Below are 24,363 nucleotides of genomic sequence, written 5' to 3' on the forward strand. Positions count from 1 at the left end.
GATATAAGCCAAATTAGAGGCCTAAACAAAGGCTACTAAACTGGCTGGGATTACAGGGCAAAACAGATCAAATGGACATGGGTAAATATTCAACCATTAACAGGTTTAATACCACTCTGATCTGTTCTCTCTATATATTTAATTGTTAATGAACCGCTACCACATACCAATTAAATTGGTGCATCACGTTCAAATATAGCTTCTCGTGCATTAACATATTTTACAAGGGAAGCCTTGTAGGCTTCCCTTGTAAAATATGTTAATGCACGAGAAACATCAATACATTTACATTTACATGTAATACCATGTACCCACTAGCTCCAAAAATGTGGTATGGTTCTGTATTCTTAATTACAGTAAATGTACGGTAGCAATTGGCCAGTAAATTACTGTAAATTACTGAGTTTCAGGACAAGGTTTGTAGAATTCCTAAAAGACAGTATATTACCGTATTATGTGTGGGTACAGCATTCTCACTCACAGATGCAACAAATAGCATCTTACAAGGTATGCCTTAAAATATGTTAATGAGCCAGAGACTCTTCCCCACCCACACATTTTTTTCCCACAATGCCCCATAATTAATACTATAAAACACATTTATGGTATTCTACTGTAGTTACATGGCCAACAGTACACAAAAAAAATACAATTATGGCTGGTAATTTACTAGAAAGGCAAGGCTCTCAGGGAAATATTGGAATAAGGCTTTACACTAAGCAAGGGCTCTCAACCATGTTCTTTGGAGAACTACCATCTTGTAGGTTTTGACTCTGGCCCTAATTTAGCACACCGGATTCTAATAATTACATTGTTGATCAACTGAATTAGGATAGTTGCAACTGGGATTTGAGCAAAACCCTACAGGAGGGTAGCTCTCCAGGAACAACGTTGGAGAGCTCTGCACTAAGCAGTGCGTTAATTTAACACTGTTCTGGTGTCTATGTGGGTCCACAGACTCAACATTTTCAGTGTTGATTTAACACTCAGTGTTAATTTGTTCTGTTTTTTTTAACACTGGAGAATTTGCTGTGTAAAATATGCCAACTATGATTCCTCTGCTAAATAAATGCCTTACAGCACTAACATATAAACCGGACAGATTTCAATGAATGGAAATAGCTCAGATGGAAATGTGTCTACTGAAACCTTACAGGTACCACCTCAGGTGTTTCTCTGGAAAACAGGCTATTAGCACACAGATGGTGTTTCTAAATCCATTAAATGCACAGTATGTAAAAACCAGTGCTCTAGATAAGTCCTCACGCCTTGAGCACCACAATCTCCGCAGCTGTTTGGCAAAGAGAGGCGCTCCCCCCCGCGCTTCATTACTGACAGCGTGTTCTGTGTAAGGTACACACAATCACCTTCAGATCACATCTGCCCTGCATGTTTGGAACATAACACACTCTCAGAAGAAAAGGTATGGTTAAGGTACGGGTAGTTATGTACCTTCAGGAGGTACACACATAATCTCGTACTGTTCAGTACCTTGTGTGCAGCGGATAATCTACTTTATGGTAAAATATTTGACCAAATATTTTGAATATAAAAAGGTACAATCCTCACACCATTAAAAAAACGCAACCTTCATTATGATATTGCAGGTTGATTTTCAGAATTGTTTGTTTCAATGTGTGTTTTTGCATGCACATGTGATTGATTGATTTTATGCTACACAAGGATAAATAGCATACATTTTTCTAAACTAATCCAATCTGTACTGAGATAGTTGTTCCCACTTGACGGTTTAGGTATTGTCATTCCAATGCAGGTTGCAGGTGATTAAAAGTAAAGAAAAATGGGGATATCCTAACACTGACTGAATTCCAAAAGGAATTACATATCACTTTGCATGCCAGCACACAATGTGACTTGCTTGATGTGGCCTGCAAACCAGGAGTTTCAGACTGCTATGTTGGGGTAAAAATAGATTGTCAAAGTATGGCCTTATGTAATGTATTGTCATAAACAGTTTTATTTAAATTAATATTCACTTAGGCCTGGAAGGCTACAGGACTGAAGGTCCATGATTGCAACAACCAAGTCTCTGTCAAGAACAAACACAGTCATGCGCGGTACTGGTACTGGGAACGCGGCACCTGGGAAATATGCAAATAGGACTTTACAGCCTACAGTGTTAAAACAACACCCCAAAAACTTTTTAGAGGTACATTTTTGCCACTTCAAAGGAACAAACAGCTTTTTTCACTATTGTGGTAGCCTAAAGAGGCAAATGTGCACCTTCTGCAAAGGTAAGCTTTTGTACCTGTACCTCTACACTATTGGCCCTTTTAAGGTGTGAACTGCAAGGGTACAATTATAGTGCCTTCAGAAAGTATTCATACCCCTTGACTTATTCCACAGTTTGCTGTTACCGCCTGAATTCAAAATGGATTAAGTATTTTTTACTCATTGATCTATACACCATCTATACCCCATAATGACAAAGTGAAAACATGTTTTTTGAAATGTTAGCATATTTATTGAAAATTAAAATATCTAATTTACATAAGTATTCACACCTGAGTCAATACTTTGTAGAAGCACCTTTGTAATCTACGAGATTTCCACACCTGGATTGTGCCACATTTGCCCATTATAATTCTTCACGCGCTTTCAAATTGAATGCTGATCATTGCTAGACAACCATTTTCAGGTCTTGTCATAGGATTTCAAGTAGGTTTACGTCAAATTGTAACTCGGTCACTCAGGAAGAAGATTCACCGTCTTCTTTGTATGCAACTCCAGTGTATATTTGTCCTTGTGTTTTAGGTTATTGTCCTACTGAAAGGTGAATTCAGCTCCCAGTGTCTGGTGAAAAGCGGGCTGAACTAGGTGTTCCTCTAGTATTTTGTCTGTGCTTAGCTACATTCTGGGTTTTTTTTTATCCTGAAAAAAACTCACCACTCCTTAATGATTTACAAGCATACTCATGACATGATGCAGCCACCACTATGCTTGAAAATATGGAGAGTGGTACTCAGTAATGTGTTGTATTGGATTTGCCTCAAACATAACACTTTATATTCAGGAAATATAGTTACTTTCTTTACCCAACCATGGGACAGACTATGTTTGTTCCCACACTCGGGACTCTGACTCTCTATTGGTTACACAGTCTTTTTGGCCATGTTATTCTAACCACCTCTCGCCGGACTTGTATGCATGTCACCTGATGAAATTGCTGTACAATATGATCTTATTGACATCTGATGCACATTCAGATGTCATACTTCAGCACTGCAGAGCTCTCCCTGTACTATGCCGTGCCTCGATTGTATTACTGTTGGTGACATCTGGAAATGTGCATGTACACCCTGGCCCATCTACAGTTGCTAGCCCCAAATCTGACGTGTGCTCTGATATCTGCTTCACTGATTTCTGCTCTCGTAAAAACCTGGGTTTTCTGCACTTTATCACTATTACCTAAACTGGAGCAATTGAAAGTGTGGGTTCACAGCTCCAATCCAGATGTGTTGGTTATTACTGAGACGTGGATAAGAAAGAGTGTTTGAATACTGATGTTAACCTTTCTGGTTATAACCTTTTTCGGGAAGACAGATCTTCCAAAGATGGGGGAGTGGCCATCTTTACGGTTTGACCTTCTTTTTGGATCATTTCAGTGGTATTGTTAACAAACACTCCCCCATAAAGAAAATGAGAATTAAAAACAGGTTCGGCCCCTGGTTCGACCGTGATCTCGCACAGTTACTCCCCCTCAAGAAATGCATTTGGCGAAAGGCTCAAGCTGACAGGCTATCATTCAGGCAAATGAGAAACAAGTGCACGAAGGCTATCCGGAAGGCCAAAGTTAGTTACTTTAAGGTGCAGTTCTCTCTCTGTGGGTCTAACTCCAAGAAGGTCTGGAAAACGGTTAAAGACCTGGAGAATAAACCCTCCTCCTCACAGCTGCCCATGTCCCTTAATATTGATGATGTGGTTGTTACTGACAAGAAGCACATGGCTGAGCTCTTTAGTCACCACTTCCTTAAGTCAGGATTCCTATTTGATTCAGCCATGCCTCCTTGCCCGTCCAACATTTCCTCATCTCCCACCCCTTCTAATGCGACTAGCCCCAACGCTCCTCCCTCTTTTTCCCCTGCCCCGCTACAAAGTATCTCCCTGCAGGCGGTCACTGAGTCCGAGGTGCTAAAGGAGCTCCTTAAACTTGACCCTCAAAAAAACATCTGGGTCAGATAGTTTAGACCCTTTCTTCTTTAAGGTTGCTGCTCCTATCATCGCCAAGCCTGTCTCTCCTTTCTGGGGAGGTTCCCATTGCTTGGAAGGCAGCCACAGTTTGTCCTTTATTTGAAGGGGGAATTTCAAGCTGATCCTAAATGTTAAATCGGCCTATTTATATTTTGTCCTGTTTATCAAAATTGTTGGAAAAACTTGTCAATAATCAACTGACTGGCTTTTTTCATGTCTGTAGTATTCTCTCTGGTACTGTATGCAATCTGGTTTCCGAGGGGTCTTTGGGCTGGTTTGCTAACTACCTCTCTCAAAGGGTGTAGTGTATAAAGTCAGAAAATCTGCTGTCTCAGTAGGAAGCTCTCTCATGCATTTACTGTATATGCAGATGATACAGTCTTATACTCAGCTGGCCCCTCCCCGGATTTTATGTTAAATGCTCTACAACAAAGCTTTCTTAGTGTCCAACAAGCTTTCTCTACCCTCAACCTTGTTCTGAACACCTCCAAAACAAAGGTCATGTGGTTTGATAAGAAGAATGCCCCTCTCCCCACTAGTGTGATTACTACCTATATATATATATATGCCATTTAGCAGACGCTTTTATCCAAAGCGACTTACAGTCATGTGTGCATACATTCTACGTATGGGTGGTCCCAGGAATCGAACCCACTACCCTGGCGTTACAAGCGCCATGCTCTACCAACTGAGCTACAGAAGGACTTGAAGAGCTTGAGGTAGTCACCTCATACAAATACTTGGGAGAATGGCTAGAAGGTGCACTGTCCTTCTCTAAGGTTAAATCTAGACTTGGTTTCCTCTATCGTAATCGCTCCTCTTTCACACCAGCCGCCAAACTAACCCTGATTCAGATCTCTATCCTACCCATGCTAGATTACGGAGACATAATTTATCAATCGGCAAGTAAGGGTGCTCTCCAGCGGCTAGATGTTCTTTACCATTCGGCCATCAGATTTGCCACCAATGCTCCTTGTAGGACACATCACTGCACTCTATACTCCTCTGTAAACTGGTCTCTGTATACCCGTCGCAAGACCCACTGGTTGTTGCTTATTTATAAAAACCCCTTAGGCCTGCAGCCCTCTTCCTCTACATACAACACCCGCTCTGACAGTCACATTCTGTTAAAGGTCCCCAAAGCACACTGGGTCGCTCCTCTTTTCAGTTCGCTGCAGCTAGCGACCTAAACGAGCTCCAACAAACACTCAACTAGACAGTTTTATCTCAATCTCTTCATTCAAAGGCTCCATCATGGACACTCTTACTGACAGTTGTGGCTGCTTTGTGTGATGTATTGTTGTCTCTACCTTCTTGCCCTTTGTGCTGTTGTCTGTGCCCAATAATGTTTGTACCATGTTTTGTGCTGCTACCATGTTGTGTTGCTACCATGTTGTGTTGCTACAATGCTGTGTTGTCATGTGTTACTGCCTTGCTATGTTGTTGTCTTATGTCTCTCTTTATGTAGTGCTGTGTCTCTTTTTGTGATGTGTTTTTATATTGTATTTATTTATTTATTTTAATCCCAGGCCTCCGTCCCCGCAGGAGGCCTTTTGGTAGGCCATCATTGTAAATAAGAATTTGTTCTTAAATGACTTGCCTAGTTAAATAAAGGTTAAATAAATAAAAAGGTTAGTATTGTGGAGTAACTACAATGTTGTTGATAGGTTCATCCTATCACAGCCATTAAAAACGGTTTTCAATGGCCTCAAGGTGAAATCCCTGAGTGGTTTCCTTCCCCTCAGTCAAATTATTTACAGTAGGAAGGAGGCCTGTATTGATACACCATCCGAAGTGCAATTAACTTCACCATGATCAAAGGGAAATTGTAGATGGCTGTCTGTCTTCAGGGGTACGACAGGGGGAAGAGAGAGAGAGAGAGAGAGGAGGAGACAGAAAGTCATTTGGGGACAGAATAAAAGCTTGTTGATGAATGCAACTCGTAATTTCACAGAGATGAAAGATACTGCAGTCTGCAGTTCTAACCTATCAGATTATGTGCACCTGAATATTCATTAACAGCCATACAGTATTTCATCCCATTGATCTATCCTTCTGTATGCCCCCACACAGGTGGGTGCCGTGCCTAATTTCAACACGGACAAAGCGGATGCTGTGAGGCTGGAAGTGAGTACAGCCACCTCCCACTGAGTGCTCTTCGCAGCATATCTCATTCTGCCTACGTCCCAAATGGCAACCTATTCCAACCTACTCCTTTATATAGTGCACTACTTTTGTCCAGGGTCGATAGGGCTAAGGTCACAAGTAGTGCATTCTATAGCAAATAGGGTGCCATTTGGGACATAGTCCGTCTCCATTGTAGCCATGACCATGCCTTTTATTATGATTATTGGCTTCTTCCTAGGACACTCTCCTCTACAAGTCCTTTCTGTGCAGTATCATACTCACTCATTCATCTTATACAACAATTAGATGTAAACCTAATATCTGAAGCTATTATATAAACAGCGTTATGGTAATGTGGCCACACCGTCTCCCATGAGCTTCCCCAAGCTGTAACAAACGGAACTGTTCGTAGCTGGATTCATCACCGATATTTTATACTTTCTCCAGAACATGAAATTTGTTCGGACCTCAAGTTTTGTGAGGTGGAAGAAATTCCTTTGTTCTCTATGAAAATTCACTCTGTCTCTTATACTGTGTGGCCATGAGGCAGGTCTTCTCCGCAGGAATTTACGACCTCTCTCTGACCACAGCAGCCTAGTTGAAGGAGGCAGGGAGAGGGGGATGGGGCTTGCTGTACCCAAAGAGGGCAACATCATGACAGGGGTCTTATTATAATTTGTTTATGAATATCACTAGTTGCAACAAAATATCATTGTTGATACCATTTGTATGTCCCTGTGCCCAGTATGAAGTTGGTTAGTCAAGTCAATGCTAACTAGTGTCAACGCAATGACTGGAAGTCTACAGGAACAATTAGCATGCAAGCTGTTCCTGTACATCCAACTCTGGGGAAGTAGTTAAATGGCTTCATTGCCAAAATCTCAAACTCTTCCTTTAAAAAGGAGCTAATTACAGTTTTTTTTCTGCATAGAAAATTCTAAGGCAGGCCGTCTACGTGGTAATTTTCAGGATAGAAAAACAGTTTGTATCAACTTAAATGAACGAAACCTGTTATAAATCCTGCAGAAAAGATTTTGAACAATACAGTGCATTCGGAAAGTATTCAAATTTTCCACATTCTGTTCCATTAGACTTATTTTCAAATTGATTAAATATTTTTTTTCTCTCATCAATCTACGATCAATCTCAAATTACATAAGTATTCAGGCCCTTTACTCAGTACTTTTTTGAAGCACATTTGGCAGCGATTACAGCCTTGAGTCTTCTTGGATATGACACTACAAGCTTGGCACACCTGTATTTGGGAAGTTTCTCCCATTCTTCTCTGCAGATCCTCTCATGTTCCATCAGGTTGGATGGGGGGCGTCGCTGCACAGCTTTTTTCCGGTCTCTCCAGAGATGTTAGATTGGGTTCAAGTCCAGGCTCTAGCTGGGACACTCAATGACATTCAGAGACTTGTCCCGAAGCCACTCATGCGTTGTCTTGGCTGTGTGATCAGGGTCGTTGTCCTGTTGGAAGATTAAGGTTTTCATCAAGGATCTCTCTGTACTTTGCTCTGTTCGTCTTTCCATCAACCCTGAATAGTCTCCCAGTCCCTGCCGCTGAAAAACATCCCTACCGCATGATGCTGCCACCACCATGCGTCACCACGGGGATGGTGCAAGCTTTTCTCTAGACATGACACTTGTCATTCAGGCCAAAGCGTTCAAGCTTGGTTTCATCGGACCAGAGAATTTTGTTTCTCATGGTCTGAGAGTCTTTAAATGCATTTTGGCAAACTCCAAGCGGGCTGTCATGTGCCTTTTACTGAGGAGTGGCTTCTGTATTGGTGCAGTGCTGCCGAGATAGTTGTCCTTCTGGAAGGTTCTCAAATCACCACAGAATGACCATCAGGTTCTTGGTCACCTCCCTGACCAAGGCCCTTCTCCCCCAATTGCTTAGTTTGGTCCGGCATCTAGCTCTAGGAAGTCTTGGCGGTTACAAACTTCTTCCATTTAAGAATAGTGGAGGCCAGAGTGTTCTTGGGGACCTTCAATGCTGCAGAATTATTTTGGTACACTTCCCCAGATCTGTGCCTTGACAATCCTGTCTCGACACTCTACGGACAATTCCTTCGACGTCATGGCTTGTTTTTTTGCTCTGATGTGCACTGTCAACTGTGGGACCTTATATAGACAGAAATGTGACTTTCTAAATCATGTCCAATCAATTGAATTTACCACATGTGGACTCCAATCAAGCTGTAGGAGCATCTCAAGAATGATGAATCTAATGATGAATCGAGTCCAATTTCAAGTCTCATAGTAAAGGATCTGAATACTTATTAAAATAAGGTATTTCTGTTTTCGAACATTTCTAAAAACATAACAAAATGTGGAAAAAGTCAAGGGGTGTGAATGCTTTCCGAATGCACTGTACAGTATATATAGATTTATTTTAGAACGAACGATCAAATAAAAGCTAGACAGTCAGGGAGAATTGAAAATTCCAAAAACCGTGCATTCAGGGCACATGCCCATTGATTTTGTTATAATGTTTGAGCAGAAAAACACAGCCTTAGCCATGGCAAAATGCACATCATTTCTGGAAATTTGCTTAACATGCCAAAATTCTCTCAGCTCAACAGAAGCATGTGTAGAATTGCAGAAAAGTGGCTTTAAAACAGCAGCAACAACAACATATGCCACCAAGATATCTTTGCTTTTTCGAAATAATAGACTATGTTAGAATGACATTTTACACTTCCTCTTCCAATGAACTGTGGGGAGATCAAAATCATTTGACTGTCTACCAAATCTACTCATTTGAAATGTTGATTACTTCTACTTGTCATTATCATTCACCTGATGATAAGACAAGATATGATTTTTTTTTTTTGCTAACATATCATACGGGTCCCTGGGTCGCCGGTGTTCCTGGACGAGGGTCCTGGGGACAAGAACAGTTTGAAAACCCCTCTTATAAGGAACATCTCCTGTCAAGCATATCCAAAATGCAAAATCATCACATCATTACTCAATAATTCATGCTCTCTTTTTGGTTTCCATATGTATTTCACACCTTGCGTAAGAAGGCTTATAGTCAACAAGGTTGCTTCTCTTTAATAAATCATGATTGATCAATTGTGTAACCTCAACATTCTTTCTCAGAGGGCACATTGTTAAGCAGGCAATCATTTCTCCAGCTAATCACCTTCACAACTCACTCTAATCACATGACCCCACTGACATGCGTGACGTTGAGTTCAGAACACTGCTGATTGAACAGGAGACAGGAGGACCCTTGCACCCTTACACCACTGGCCATATGGAACGATGTGGTCCAACAGTAGGCTCCCTCTGTGTTTCTCGTGCTTCCCGTGTTTCCGGAGTGTTTCACCGAAATTCTGGGGAGGTCAGGCGACAAGACCGTCACTATGAATTAAAGAAGGCCCTGTGGCAACCAAGCGAAGCAACCGAGGCCGCTGAAATGGGCCGGATGACATTTTGCCTGACCCATTGAATGATCATGGGTTAATTGAACAGGTTTAATAGACATGTATTTCTAAGATGGAAGGTTACATAGAGCAGCGTTTCCCAAAACATTAACGCCATCATCCCGGAAACCCTAGACCCACTCCAATTCGCATACCGCCACAACAGATACACAGACGACGCAATCTCAATCGCACTCGACACTGCCCTTTCCCACCTCGACAAAAGGAACACCTATGTGCAAATGCTGTTCATTGACTACAGCTCAGCGTTCAACACCATAGCGCCGCCCACAAAACTCATCACTAAGCTAAAGAGCCTGGGACTAAACACCTCCCTCTGCAACTAGATCCTGGACTTCCTGGCGGGCCGCCCCCAGGTGGTAAGGGTAGGCAACAACACATCTGGCCACCCAGGGGTGCGTGCTTAATCCCCTCCGGTACTCCCAGGTTCACCCACGACTGCGTGGCCACGCACGACTCCAACACCGTCTTTAGGTTTGCTGACGACACAAAGGTGGTGTGCCTGATCACCAACAATGATGAGACAGCCTGTTGGGAGGTCAGATGTGTTGTTGGCAGTGTGTTGCCAGGACAACAACCTCTCCCTCAACGTCAGCAGGTCGAGACTTTCAAGTTACTTCATATCCATATCACCAATAAACTATCATGGTCCAAACACACCAAGGAAGTCCTGACGGGGGCACGACAATGCCTTTCCCCCCTCAGGAGACTGAAAAGATTTGGCATGGGTCCCCAGATCCTCAAAAAGTTACACAGCTGCACCAGAGAGCATCCTGATCGGTTGCATCACCGCCTGGTATGGCAACTGCTCGGCATCCGACCGTAAGGCGCTACAGAGGGTAGTGCGAATGGCCCAGTACATCACTGGGGCCACGCTTCCTGACATCAAATCAAATGACACAGATTTAGCAGATGTTATTGCGTCACTTTACCCCTATCCACTTACACATGACCTCGACTAACCTGTACCCCCGCACATTGACTCGGTACCAGTACCCCCTGTACTTAGCCTCATTATTGCTACTTCGTGTTACATTTTATTTTTTACTTCACCTAGTAAATCTTTTCTTAACCAACCATGCAGTTTTAAGAAAATAGAGTTAAGGGCTTGCAAGTCAGCATTTCACGGGGCATATGACAAATAACATTTGATTTGATCTCAGTGAACTAATCCATTGCGGAGTCAGCAGGGATGACACAGTCCAAGAAGAAGGGGAGTGTGTGGCTAAGATCTCTTCAGAATGTGCTTTCTCCCGCCAATTTGTACACATTCATTGTTTCATAATGTCATTGTGTGAATTGTTTCATTGTTAGTGTCTATCAATTCCCCCGTTACATATAGGCCTATCACCAGCAGTCAACTCCTATCATTTCTAATATACAATGTTTGTTTGGTTCCAGAAATGTCTGTTAATACATTCAATATACTATTATTCCAGTCTTTTACCGTTCTCATTGTCAGAGTGGGCACGTTGTTTGCAGAGCGCACAAACTATTCTATACCTTTGGATTATTTTAATTCCATATATGAGTTTTGTCAATTTAGTCATTCTGGTTTTTTGGAGCGCTCCTGTCAATGTTGAGTAACGACGTACACCTGTTTACGCATAGAAGTAGGCCTATAGGCTACCTGGCCTGTGCAAAAATGTAGGCATATAAATGTGCCCATTTGGGGATCTGATAGAATTTCTGATTGGCTTAACGCACCACCACCAATGAGCTGTGGAGCTTCTCAAAGTAATCATTTCTTCACATCAAACAGCAACAAAACAAAGTATTTTAGTTTTTTTTTTACATCCATTGAGAATGACAATAGTTCCTCAATGTACTTGAAAAATCTTTCCAGCTCTCTCCCTTTCGATTACCACTCTGCGTGAAAGGGAAAAATGTCATGCTCTGATCCAGTGGAAATGACAGAAAATACCTTATGACCTCTTATCCCTTGCACAAATAGCCTACAGCTGTCCCAAGGTCACTGGTGCAGGAAACTCTGAGGGCCCAGAATATTTTCTACAATGTTGCAAGTTTGCTAGCAAGAGCTTCAGGCTGGACAAAAGTTGATACAATGTTTCAAGTTCCTTGCTGACAGGCCATGCTTTGCCAATGTGATTTATAGGATATTTCTTTTTATCGGGATATTTTCTACCTGCAGGCTGCAATGTTTTTATTTGTTGGCTTTATGTAGGCTATTTTTACATAGTTGGCAATGGCAATAGAAGTTACTTTTTAGGTTTGTATAATTTTGATTTAGGTTTGGATCGAATTTTGATTAACCACACAACAATCATTTTGAGATAAGAGGTTTTAATAAATTAAATTAAACTGTTCCATGAAAATGTGCATTTGAAAACCATAATTGGAACACAGATCGGTAGAAATGGTAAGATTAATTGACACTTTTTTTTGGTATCTGTCCTTTACTATTTATATTTTTGACAATTTTTACCTCACTACAATCCTAAAGAAAATAATGTACTTTTTACTCCAAAACACTCAAAAGTACTCATTAGATTTTGAATACTTAGCAGGACTAGAAAATGGTCCCATTGACGCACTTACCAAGAGAACATCCCTGGTCATCCCTACATCCTCTGATCTGCCAGACTCACTAAACACAAATGCTTCATTTGTAAATGATGTCTGAGTATTTGAGTGTGCTCCTGGCTATCCGTAAATTTAAAAAATATATACATTAATGCCATCTGGTTTGCTTAATATAAGGAATTTTAAATTATTTATACTTTTGATACTTAAGTATATTTGAGCAATTACATATACTTTGATACTTTTTTTGTCAGGGACAGCCCTGGTCCCAACCGTTTGGGCTAAAAACAAATGTTGAAAACTGAGATTCTCACAAACATGGTGGTGCTCTCCGTTTTGCTCTACGACCCCCACAAGTGCCACAGGACTAGTCTGAAGCTAACCGGTACCGCAAACAAAAAAAATGAATGGAAGTATGGAGGTAGTTTTGTGCCTTTATTGATATGTGTAAGAAAATGAACATTTCCTGAACTTTATTATATCTCCTTAGATATAGGAGACACTTTTATGCCATTCATAAACGTGTTGTTCAATGCGTTTCTATGGGTTATAGTAGTAAAGGCCAAATTCATTCATATATATTTTGTGATACCTAAAGGGGTCCTAAAATTCTAAATCAAATAGCTAAATGATCCATGGTATGACCTTCTTAAAACAATTCCATATGTCAGACAAAGGCTGTACACTGCCAGCACTGAAAATGCAATGATACTTGCACACAGTAAGTGCATGTGATATTTAAGCTGCACTATGCAGAAATCGCTCTGCCATTTTCTGTTTGCTAGGATTCTAGTAGCTCACCTAAACTGAAATGTCAGAAAACAAGCACGTAAAGTGTAGAGAATCATTGTACAAGCTAAACTGCTGTGAAATAGATTTTCCATAACCAAAAATATTGTATTTTCAGCAGTTTGAAGCTGGCGTACAAAACTGAAAGTTAAAGATGCAAAAATGAAACTTATGAATGGGAAGCATAGAAATAGCTCACATAGAACCGATCTATTGCTTCGTAGACTTGCTTTCAATTAGAACAACAGATCTATAACTCACATTTTATGTTGCAGCTTTAATAGGCGTCCTGTTGGCAGCATCATGTTGTGGTGGTGCTTTGCTGCAGGAGGGACTAGTGCACTTCACAAAATTGTTGGCATCATGAGGAATGAAAACTATGTGGATATATTGAAGCAACATCTCAAGACATCAGTCAGGAAGTTAATGTTTTTTGTGGGCAGAATTGAAAGTTTGTGCGAACAAGGAGGCCTTACAAACCTGATTCAGTTACACCAGCTCTGTCAGGAGGAATGGGCCAACATTCACCCAACTTATTGTGGTAAGGTTGTGGAAGGCTAACCGAAACATTTGACCCAAGTTAAGCAATTTAGAGGCAATGCTACCAAATACTAATTGAGTGTATGTAAACTTCTGACCCACTGGGAATGCGATGAAAGAAATAAAAGCTGAAATAAATCATTAAAATGTTTAAAAGTTTAAATGTATTTGGCTAAGGTGTATGTAAACTTCCGACTTCAACTCTATGTGTCTTATATCGGCTGAAAACTTAAATTCTTGTTAATATAACTGCACTGTCCAATTTACAGTAGCTATTACTGCGAAAAAATGCCATGCTATTGTTTGAGAAGAGCTCCTACCAACAAAACACTTTTCACTGCGATAGGTTTGATAAATTCACCTCTGAAGGTGAATGTGTACTTACATTCTGAAATCTTGCTCTGATTTATCATCCAAAGGGTCCCAGAGATAACATGAAGTGTCGTTTTGTTAGATAAAATACTTTTTAATACCCTAAAAAAGGTCCATATAGCATGCACAATCGATGTTGTATTTCCACTCGTTCAATTTGCAAAGAAAGGAATCTGTGAATCTAACGCTAAACGTTGTTGTTTCAACCAGTCAAATCACATTTGTATTTATTCCTCATAGAACGTAACCAGACTGGGTGTAGTATATCCTATAGGACACCAAATTTGGTCAGAGAGCGACGCCTTCATGGCACGCCGATGACACGGGCCGGGTTTCACTTGATCGACTGTAATTTTATCAAACAAGCACCAACCCCGGGTCAAACAAAGCTAGCTAGATAGGCAATGAGCTGGGCTTTACGGGAGTGTCTGTCGCAAAATGTAGCTGCTAACCATGTAAAGATTGTGTTTGGAAGCATTATTTCACGTTAATGAACCAACTTTTTTTCTTGATTACTTGGAATTGATTTAATTGCTTGTAACCCAATTGAATAATTTTGGATAGGTCATTTGAAAGAGAAAATTATACATGAAAGAAGATGAATGTTATTTACTAGGTTTAACCAAAAAGGAAAAGTTGAAAGAAATAGGTTGCAACTTGAAATATTGCTTTGTTAATAATCAAATATAACAGTTAGCATTGAATCATATTTGGTTTCAATTGAAAAAAAAAATGTATTTACTTGTAACCAGTTTAAGTATTTTTTTTAGGTTGATCCAAAGTCATCTTTTACAGTGTACCTGGAACCAAAATGGTTTCTACCTGGAACCAAAAAGGGTTCTCCTGTGGGGACAGCCCAATAACCCTTTGGAACCCTTTTTCTCAGAGTGTGGCCAGTATGTGTGGCCTGGCACTTGCAACACCCGGATAGGATAGTAGATTTGATTCCAGCTGGGGCCAGCTATGTGAAAATGTATGCATGCACTAGTGTAAGTCGCTTTGCATGGCATATGACTGGTGCTTATGAACTAACCACACAAGTCTTATTAAAAGCTGAATACTGGGTGTTAGAATCCTGTCTGGCACTCCAGCTTTATGTGGCAGGAAGTTATTTTGTTTCTCCAGAGTGTACTGAAATAGCCCAGAGTGTTAATCAATAGTGCTAGCAAGCCCATTATTGTATTTAATCAGGCCTGGGATTGCTGAGATGAATTCCTCCGTCCGGCCACCACACCGGGATGACAGTGTCCTGAATACTCATTATTGCGTTAGTGTACTCATTATACACCTTGACACTGCCGTACTGGACTGACCTTGTAAAGGACCTCCTCTATCAGCTCTCTCTAATTTACACTTAATTCCAGTACACAGTCCCCCAGAGGCAAGATAGGAGGAATGATACTGACATACCTGAACAATTGCTCTGTGTGCATCCCAAATGGCAACCTCTTTCCTATTTAATGCACTACTTTTGACAAGGCTCTAGTCAAACGTAGTGAACTACATAAGGAATAGTGTGCCATTTGGGACACACCCCATCACAATTCTGTGTGTTAATCTAGATAGTACATCCCAAATATTCCCAAAGGTAGGCTACCATAAAGAAGGCAGATATTTCTTAACACAGTATTAAGTGATACTTTCCCATTCGAGGCATAGATGTGTTCCTGGATGTATTTGATTTGGTTCTATCATTGTCTATGTTCTAAGAGCTCCTGACAACTTTCCTGAAAGTATGTAGATTACTTCGAGAACACATCTGTTTTGAGCCTGGTGTGCTTTAGAGGGCCAGACTGCCATCTGGGTTGTACTGATTTGTCGCAAAACGGAAGAAACCGGACTGAAACAGGGATGAACAAATCAAATCAAATTTGTTACATGCGCCAAATACAACCGGTGTAGGTAGATCTTACCGTGAAATGCTTAGTTACAATCCCTTAACCAACAATGCAGTTGTGAAAAATAAGAGTTAAATAAATATTTTACAAAATTAAAAATGTAAAGTAACAATACAATAATAACGAGGCTATATACAGGGGGTTCCGGTACCGAGTCAATGTGCAGGGGTACAGGTTAGTCAAGGTAATTGAGGTAATATACATGTAGGTAGGAGTAAAGTGACTATGTATAGCTAAATAACAGTGAGTATCAGCAGCGTTAAAAAAGTGGGGCAGAGTCAATGCAAATAGTCTGGGTAGCCATTTGATTAGCTGTTCAGCAGTCTTATGGCTTGGGGTAGAAGCTGTTTAGAAGCCTCTTGGACCTAGACTTGGCACTCCGGTACCATTTGCCATGCGGTAGCAGAGAGAACAGTCTATGACTTGGGTGGCTGGAGTCTTTGACTATTTTTAGGGCCTTCCTCTGACACCACCTGGTATAGAGGTCCTGGATGGCAGGAAGCTTGGCCCCCGTGATGTACTGGGCTGTACGCACTACCCTCTGTAGCGCCTTGCGGTCGGAGGCCGAGCAGTTGCCGTACCAGGCAGTGATGCAACCGGTCAAGATACTCTCAATGGTGCAGCTCTAGGACTTTTTGAGGATCTGAGGGCCCATGCCAAATCTTTTCAATCTCCTGAGGAGGGAATAGGCGTTGTTGTGCCCTCTTCACCACTGTCTCGGTGTGTTTGGACCATGATAGTTTGTTGGCGATGTGGACACTAAGGAACTTGAAGCTACCTGAACTTGTCCAATAACAAACTCGTTTTGGGTTTCCGTTACAAAGCATTTTGCTATTGTTTGCCCTAATAAATACAACCCAGTTCGTCTCCACCTTTAGTGTCTCCGTCTACTCCTAAAAGGGAAGAACTTAGGGAAGGGAAGAACTTAGCCTTGACCTAGTGTGTTCTGGATGCTCACTGGGAACACTCAGAACAGAGCGTAAGCAGCCAGCCGAATATCTCCAAAAGACAGATCTCCCCTCCTGGAAACAGGCGCACAAACCTGCCTGGAAACACGTACAGCGCAGCACAGCCACTTTGCTCTCTCTACCCATCTCAATAACCACTCAATGTCAATATAGTCTTCAGAGCATCTGGTTTGTTTCATGGCAGTGGCTCCACTTCATCTGCCATCACACCATCCGTGGCAGTGTACAAAAGCTCTGAATACAGCCTGCTTTAAGGATGTTTTACTGCAATGCAATACTAATGTATTACACCTCAAAAGGCTGAACTTTGGGTTTAGTGCAAACTCAGAATCCCATTTTCCCATTTATGACTCACGGCAATAGAAAAGTACATTAAGCAGGGCTTCCATTGCGTCCATTTCCAAATAAACATTGGATTATACTGCGTCATAATGCATGTGAGGTATTGAAAAAATTGAATGCTACAACAGCTGTATCTTGGTTTGGTACAGCTGAGAGAAGTTTATCATAATATTCCTTGTTAGTTGGAATCAATAGCCATTTATTTCACTGGGGAACAGATGTGAGCTGAAAATGTGAACATGATGTTAGATCAATTACACTCCAATTAAACGCGGCAGCTGTCGGGATTATGAATCTATGAAAACAGACTTTGCAAATCGCAGACCAACTGCTCAGTGATCATAATTTCACCATAGAGCACAAGAGAGTTTGCTTGCGTTTCATTGGCTCTTAACCTCCCGTGCTATATTGTTTGTTTTTTCGCATTGTTTGTAACTTATTTTGTACATAATGTTGCTGCTACCGTCTCTTATGGCCGAAAAGAGCTTCTGGACATCAGAACAGTGATTACTCACCTCGAAATGGACAAATATTATTATCATTTCTTTTTATGAGTCGGACAGGAAGGATATACTCCAAACACCCGAACAGGCCCTCCTCCTCGTCATTCGTATGAGAAAGAAACAGATTTTGCGGAAGGAGATCGGGGTGCCTTGTGAGGATCAGGAGACGAGTGGCTAATCTTCCTTTGCCATCTGTACTGTTAGCTAACGTTCATCGCTGGAAAATAAATGGGACGAACTAAAAGCACGTATATCCTACCAACGGGACATTCAAAACTGTAATATCTTATGTTTCACCGAGTTGTGGCTGGACAATGACAGGGGTCCTTCTGTAGCTCAGTTGGTAGAGCATGGCGCTTGTAACGCCAGGGTAGTGGGTTCGATTCCCGGGACCACCCATACGTAGAATGTATGCACACATGACTGTAAGTCGCTTTGGATAAAAGCGTCTGCTAAATGGCATATATTATTATTATATTATTATTAATAACATACAGCTGGCAGGTTATATACTCGATCGGCAAGATAGAACAGCAGCCTGTGGTAAGACACGGGGTGGCCTATGTTTATTTGTAAACAACAGCTGGTGCACAATATCTAAGGAAGTCTCAAGGTTTTGCTCACCTGATGTAGTGTATCTCATGATAAGCTGTAGACCCCACTATCTAACTCGAGAGTTCATCTGTATTTATCGTAGCGGTCTACATACCACCACAGACAGATGCTGGCACTAAAACCGCACTCAATGAACTGTATACAGCCAAAAGCAAACCCGAAAACGCTCATCCAGAGGCAGAGCTCATAGTGGCTGGGGACTTAGATGCAGGGATACTTAAATCAGTTTTACCTCATTTCTATCAGCATGTTAAATGTGCACACACGGGGCGGGGAATAAAATTGTAATAAAAAAACTCGAGACCACCTTTACACCAAGCAAAAATTATAGCAGGAAGCACCAGTGACTGTCTATAAAAAAGTGGTCAGATGAAGCAGATGCTAAACCACAGGACTGTTTTGCTAGCACAGACTGGAATATGTTCTGGGATTCTTCCGATAGCATTGAGGAGTGCATCACATCAGTCACTGGCTTCATCAATAAGTGCATTGGTGACGTCATCCCCACAGTGACTGTATGTACATAACCCAAACAGAAGCCATGGACCCAAACCCCTCTTTTACGCTGCTGCTACTCTCTGTTTATCATATATGCATAGTCACTTTAACTATACATTCATGTACATACTACCTCAACAAACTACCATGGACCACAGCTTTTACCCCCAAGCCATAAGACTCCTGAACATTACATTTACATTTACATTTAAGTCATTTAGCAGACGCTCTTATCCAGAGCGACTTACAAATTCTACATCTAATCAAATGGCTACCCAGACTATTTGCATTGCCCTCCCCCTCTATTCTACACTGCTACTCAGTTATCTATGCATAGTCACTTTAATAACTCTACCTACATGTACATATTACCTCAATTACCTCGGCACAATGACTCTGTACCGGTACCCCCTGAATATAACCTTGCTATTGTTATTTTACTGCTGCTCTTAATTATTTGTTACTTTTATCTCTTACCTTTTTAAGGTATTTTCTTAAAACTGCAATGTTGGTTATGGGCTTGTAAGTAAGAATTTTACCTACACCTGTTGTATTTTGGCGCATGTGACAAATAATATTTGATTTGATTTATACAGGCCACCTGAAAATAAACACTCTATCCACTGGGATGATTTATACGCACTACCATTGAACATCGCAACTCACTGAATAGATCTGTGGGATGCCAGATGCCCATTGCTAGTGGGGAGAGCGCGAAACCAATGAATCAAAGCAACAGTTTACAGGATCTATTAGGAGATAAGGTTGACAAGAGCAGAGCACATTGAGTAGAGAAACCGCAGGCTTTGAAGACACGCGTAGCTACCCACTGGGCTCAGACATCAGTTCATCGTCTGGTTTTGATTTACATTTGGCAAAGTAGTCAACTAATGTGAATTCAATGTGAAATAAACAAACAAACAAAAATGGCACCACATCATTGGATTTAGGTTCAAAGTTGGGGAAGAGTCGTTCAAAATTCTGACGCAGTTGTCGAATAAACACATCCGTCATTGCTGCTGTGAACTGCATCACAAGAGACATGCCAAACGGGAGATGTATAAAAAAACATTACATACAGTTGAAGTCGGAAGTTTAAATACACCTTAGCCAAATACATTTAAACTCAGTTTTTCACAATTCCTGACATTTAATCATAGTAAAAATCCCCTGTCTTCAGTCAGTTAGGATCACTACTTTATTTTAAGAATGTGAAATGTCAGAATAATAGTAGAGAATGATTTAATTTCAGCTTTTACTTCATCACATTTCCAGTGGGTCAGAAGTTTACATACACTCAATTAGCATTTGGTAGAATTGCCTTTAAATTGCTTAACTTGGGTTAAACGTTTCAGGTACCCTTCCACAATCTTCCCACAACAAGTTGGGTGAATTTTGGCCCCATTCACCCTGACAGAGCTGGTGTAACTGAGTCATGTTTGTAGGCCTCCTTGCTAGCACACACTTTTTCAGTTCTGCCCACAAATCTTCCATAGGATTGAGCTCAGGGTTTTGTGATGGCCACTCCAATACCTTGACTTTGTTGTCCTTACGCCATTTTGCCACAACTTTGGAAGTATGCTTTGGGTCATTGTCCATTTGGAAGACCCATTTGTGACCAAGCTTTAACTTCCTGACTGATATCTTGAGATGTTGCTTCAATATATCCACATAATTTTTGTTCCTCATGATGCCATCTATTTTGTGAAGTGCACCAGTCCCTCCTGCACTAAAGCACCCCCATAACATGATGCTGCCACCTCCGTGCTTCACGGTTGGGATGGTGTTCTTCGGCTTGCAAGCCTCCCCATTTTTCCTTCAAAGATAACGATGGTCAATATGGCCAAACAGTTCTATTTTTGTTTCATCAGACCAGAGGACATTTCTCAATAAAGTACAATCTTTATCCCCATCGGTAGTTGCAAACCGTAGTCTGGCTTTTTTTAATGCCGTTTAGGAGCATTGGCTTCTTCCCTGCTGAGCGGCCTTTCAGGTTGTCGATATTGGAATCGTTTTACTGTGGATATACAGTGGGGCAAAAAAGTATTTAGTCAGCCACCAATTGTGCAAGTTCTCCCACTTAAAATAAGTATTTGGTCACCTAAAAACAAGCAAGATTTCTGGCTCTCACAGACCTGTAACTGCTTCGTTCAGAGGCTCCTCTGTCCTCCACTCGTTACCTGTATTAATGGCACCTGTTTGAACTTGTTATCAGTATAAAACACACCTGTCCACAACCTCAAACAGTCACACTCCAAACTCCACTATGGCCAAGACCAAAGAGCTGTCAAAGGACACCAGAAACAAAATTGTAGACCTGCACCAGGCTGGGAAGACGGAATCTGCAATAGGTAAGCAGCTTGGTTTGAATAAATCAACTGTGGGACCAATTATTAGGAAATGGAAGAAAAAAACACTGCCTTGATGTAATTACCTTCTAGTCATGCTTGTGTGAGATGCAAAGTGCCTGTTTCCCTAAACTAAACCATTCCCTCTTTCCAGGTAGTCTGATGAGATACATACTTAATGGTTTCTCTATGTCCCAAATGGCACCCTATTCCCTATGTTGTACACTACCTTGACCAGGGCCCAGTGCGGGCATAGGGCAGCAGGCTGGATTCAAACCTTTGACACGACCTCTCTCCACTGTAATCCTCTTTAATAAAGTAAAAAAATACCGTAAACTATTTATTCAATAAAAAAGAAAAAAGGAAAAGGGAGTGCACTATGCAGGGAATAGGGTGCCATTTGGGACACACTCTAAATATCCCCATTGCCAGAAATCAAATGACAACACCCTCAGCTCTGTCATCAAACAGCCTCTATACTCTGATCCTGAATCTGTGGTTATTAATTCCACTTCAAGCCTTTGTTTAGCTCTTCAAGTAACTGATATTTATAGCTGCTCAGATATCACCTCTCTACCACCATCTTTTTTTCCAGAGCTCCCATGTGCTATTTGGTGTCATTACACACATACAGATGACACAGTACACCCACTCAGATCCGCAGTAAGCTACACAACACAAGTCCAACTGGGAATGGTATACGCTCTACGAAACCAATCAGTGCGCTTCCCGGCAACAGTGCAAGGCACACTGGGACTCATTAAAAACAATAACTGTATCAAACACTCAGGCAGTCCACAGACACTGATGATGGAGGCCAACCCCAGAAATATGTACAAAATCAAATTAAAAATAAAAAACATTTTTTTTTAAATCACACAAAAACAAGCATGAATTTGAACAATGAGAGGGATTATCCAATGATTGTGTCAGAATTCTCTGTGGGAACACGGCTGACTCATTCAGGATTAACAGAGACAGAGTTCCAAATGGCACCCTTTTCCCGTAATGCACTACTTTGTACCGGGGCCAATAGGGCTCTGATCAAAAGTAGTGCACACTAGGGCATAAGGTGCCATGTGGGATGCAGACGGTCAACAGTGGCTCCAAAGCTAAAAAAACAAAAATAAAAATGTTGATCAGTTCTCTTGATTGCTGTACCATTCTTCTCCCTATTCATTTCACAAAATTATTTTTCCAGTTAGAGTTTCACCGAGAGCATTGTGGGAACTTGTTGTTAGACTGGCACAGATCGAGACAAGGTGAAAGACCAACAGTCCGAGGGAATTAGACAGGACAGACATATAGGCCTGAAGTTCTATTGAGAGGCCTACTAAGAAACAGAGTGAAGTAAAATAATAATAATACATTGTCACATTCCAAACGTACATACGGCAACCGACTCCATGATCAGATCCTGGTTCAGAGAGAGAATGAAACTGCAGGTCACCACTCCCACACAGACACTACACACACTGATTCAGGATCAGTGAGATGACAGCATCCTTTTGCTTATCATTCTGACAGGGGCACCAGAAACATTCACCTCTAAGCCACCTGGTAATAACCATACCTTCTCTGCACTGCAAGGCAACCTCAACAAAAGGGACCATTTATCCACAAAGGCTTCTGAATGTTACACACAGTGTTAAACCAAATCAAAATACCTGTATAATGGCAGACTTCCCTGCCAAGACCAAAATCAACCAAAGAAGGTGTATGTGCTATCCTTTAGAGATTACTACCATGCCAAGAAGGAAATTTCTATCTGGAGAAATGACATTTTAAAAAATGCTTACAATTTACATAGTAGATATCAGGTAGTAAGTGTGTTTTAAGAATAGGACACCAATCAACTCATGGGCCACACATAGTTCTCATTCTAAAAAGGGGCAATCTGGGATTGGTGCATCTATTTAAGGATTTCTAAATTAATTATATACGTGTCTACAAATACTGTATAGCTTAATAAAAACATGGTTAAAACGAATATTAGAATATTATACCGTAGTTGATTGTTTTAATCATTAACGTCAACCTGGGACACTCACTAAGTTTCTGTCCTGAAGTTGAACCCTGTCAATTAGCCTGCCCTGTTTTGATCTCCCATTTCCCCTGGTTAGTATTACTGAGAATACCTAAACGCTAGCTTTTTTTGGTCTATTTTACTTTTGTGTTTTTCCATAAACTATACATTCCGTGGACCATATGCCCGCCCAAAAGTCCATCTTTCGCATCGCAACACCTGGACAGGTAAGTATATATATGTTTTTATACTTTAATACAAAATGGTCACATATTGACCACGACTCCCGACTTACCATATTTGCTGTCAGCGAAGGTAGTTGAAAGAGACTGGCAAAGACACAACACAGCGAAGATGGAACACGGCGAATCCATTAGGCTACTCTTTACGAATCCATTGCACACCTTTGCTAAAACATCATACTGTCAGTTCTCGATAAAAAGATGGTCGAAAATCGCTGGATGAGATAACAGCGAATTAAAGTAGGCGATTTGCGGAGCAATGTCTCGGGTCCGCCACTTCACTCCTGCAGTCGCGACAGGATTCAGCACCGCGAACAGCAACCTTCAGAAGGCGCCCCTCCTAAATTCTGACGTCAAACAGGCATGGCAAGGGGCCGGTGCATGGTCTCTGAGCATGCACCTCATGCATGAATCAATGATTTGCCAGTCTAACCACGAACATGGTACAGACACGAAATAAAAAGACAAAAGTGAAATTGAACAGAAGTTGATGCAATAAAAACAACTCTAGCGTAGGCAATACAAGGAGGTAAAACTAATATATGCAATACCAGTAAATCCAAGTGGGCTATAGAGGGAAGTCTTTTTTAGGTCTATCAGAGTCAGTCACTCAGCACACGATCTATATTTATACAGGGGACTCGGACCAGGGTTCAATCACCAGCTGCAAGGGGAATGCAAATGCACATCAAGAATCAGAACGGGCTGACTTCTTCACCATGGAAGCGCCCACATCGTTTTCGTGAGACAGCCAACATCCATGGTAAAAACATGCATGACTTACTTGACTTTTTGCGCTCTAGGGAGCATGTTAGGTCACTCACAAACTTCCTCCAGTGGGTTCGGTGTTGGGCGGTAACCTGTGGGTTTCAGGTTAATTA

General features: G+C 41.3%; 1 protein-coding gene across 1 annotated transcript in view; it reads right to left on the reverse strand.

Annotated features, from left to right (window-relative positions):
- Nucleotides 1-23,820, reverse strand: part of ptprn2 (protein tyrosine phosphatase receptor type N2) — a 256,439-nt gene extending 232,619 nt beyond the window's left edge. Inside the window, exon 1 of the mRNA XM_052506465.1 lies at nucleotides 23,536-23,820. Coding sequence (XP_052362425.1) covers nucleotides 23,536-23,614 — 79 coding nt within the window. The 5' untranslated portion in view covers nucleotides 23,615-23,820. The remainder of the gene's footprint in view (nucleotides 1-23,535) is intronic.
- Nucleotides 23,821-24,363: the final 543 nt, after the last annotated feature.

The sequence above is a fragment of the Oncorhynchus keta genome, chromosome 4 (genome assembly GCF_023373465.1).
Source record: "Oncorhynchus keta strain PuntledgeMale-10-30-2019 chromosome 4, Oket_V2, whole genome shotgun sequence".
NCBI lineage: Eukaryota > Metazoa > Chordata > Actinopteri > Salmoniformes > Salmonidae > Oncorhynchus > Oncorhynchus keta.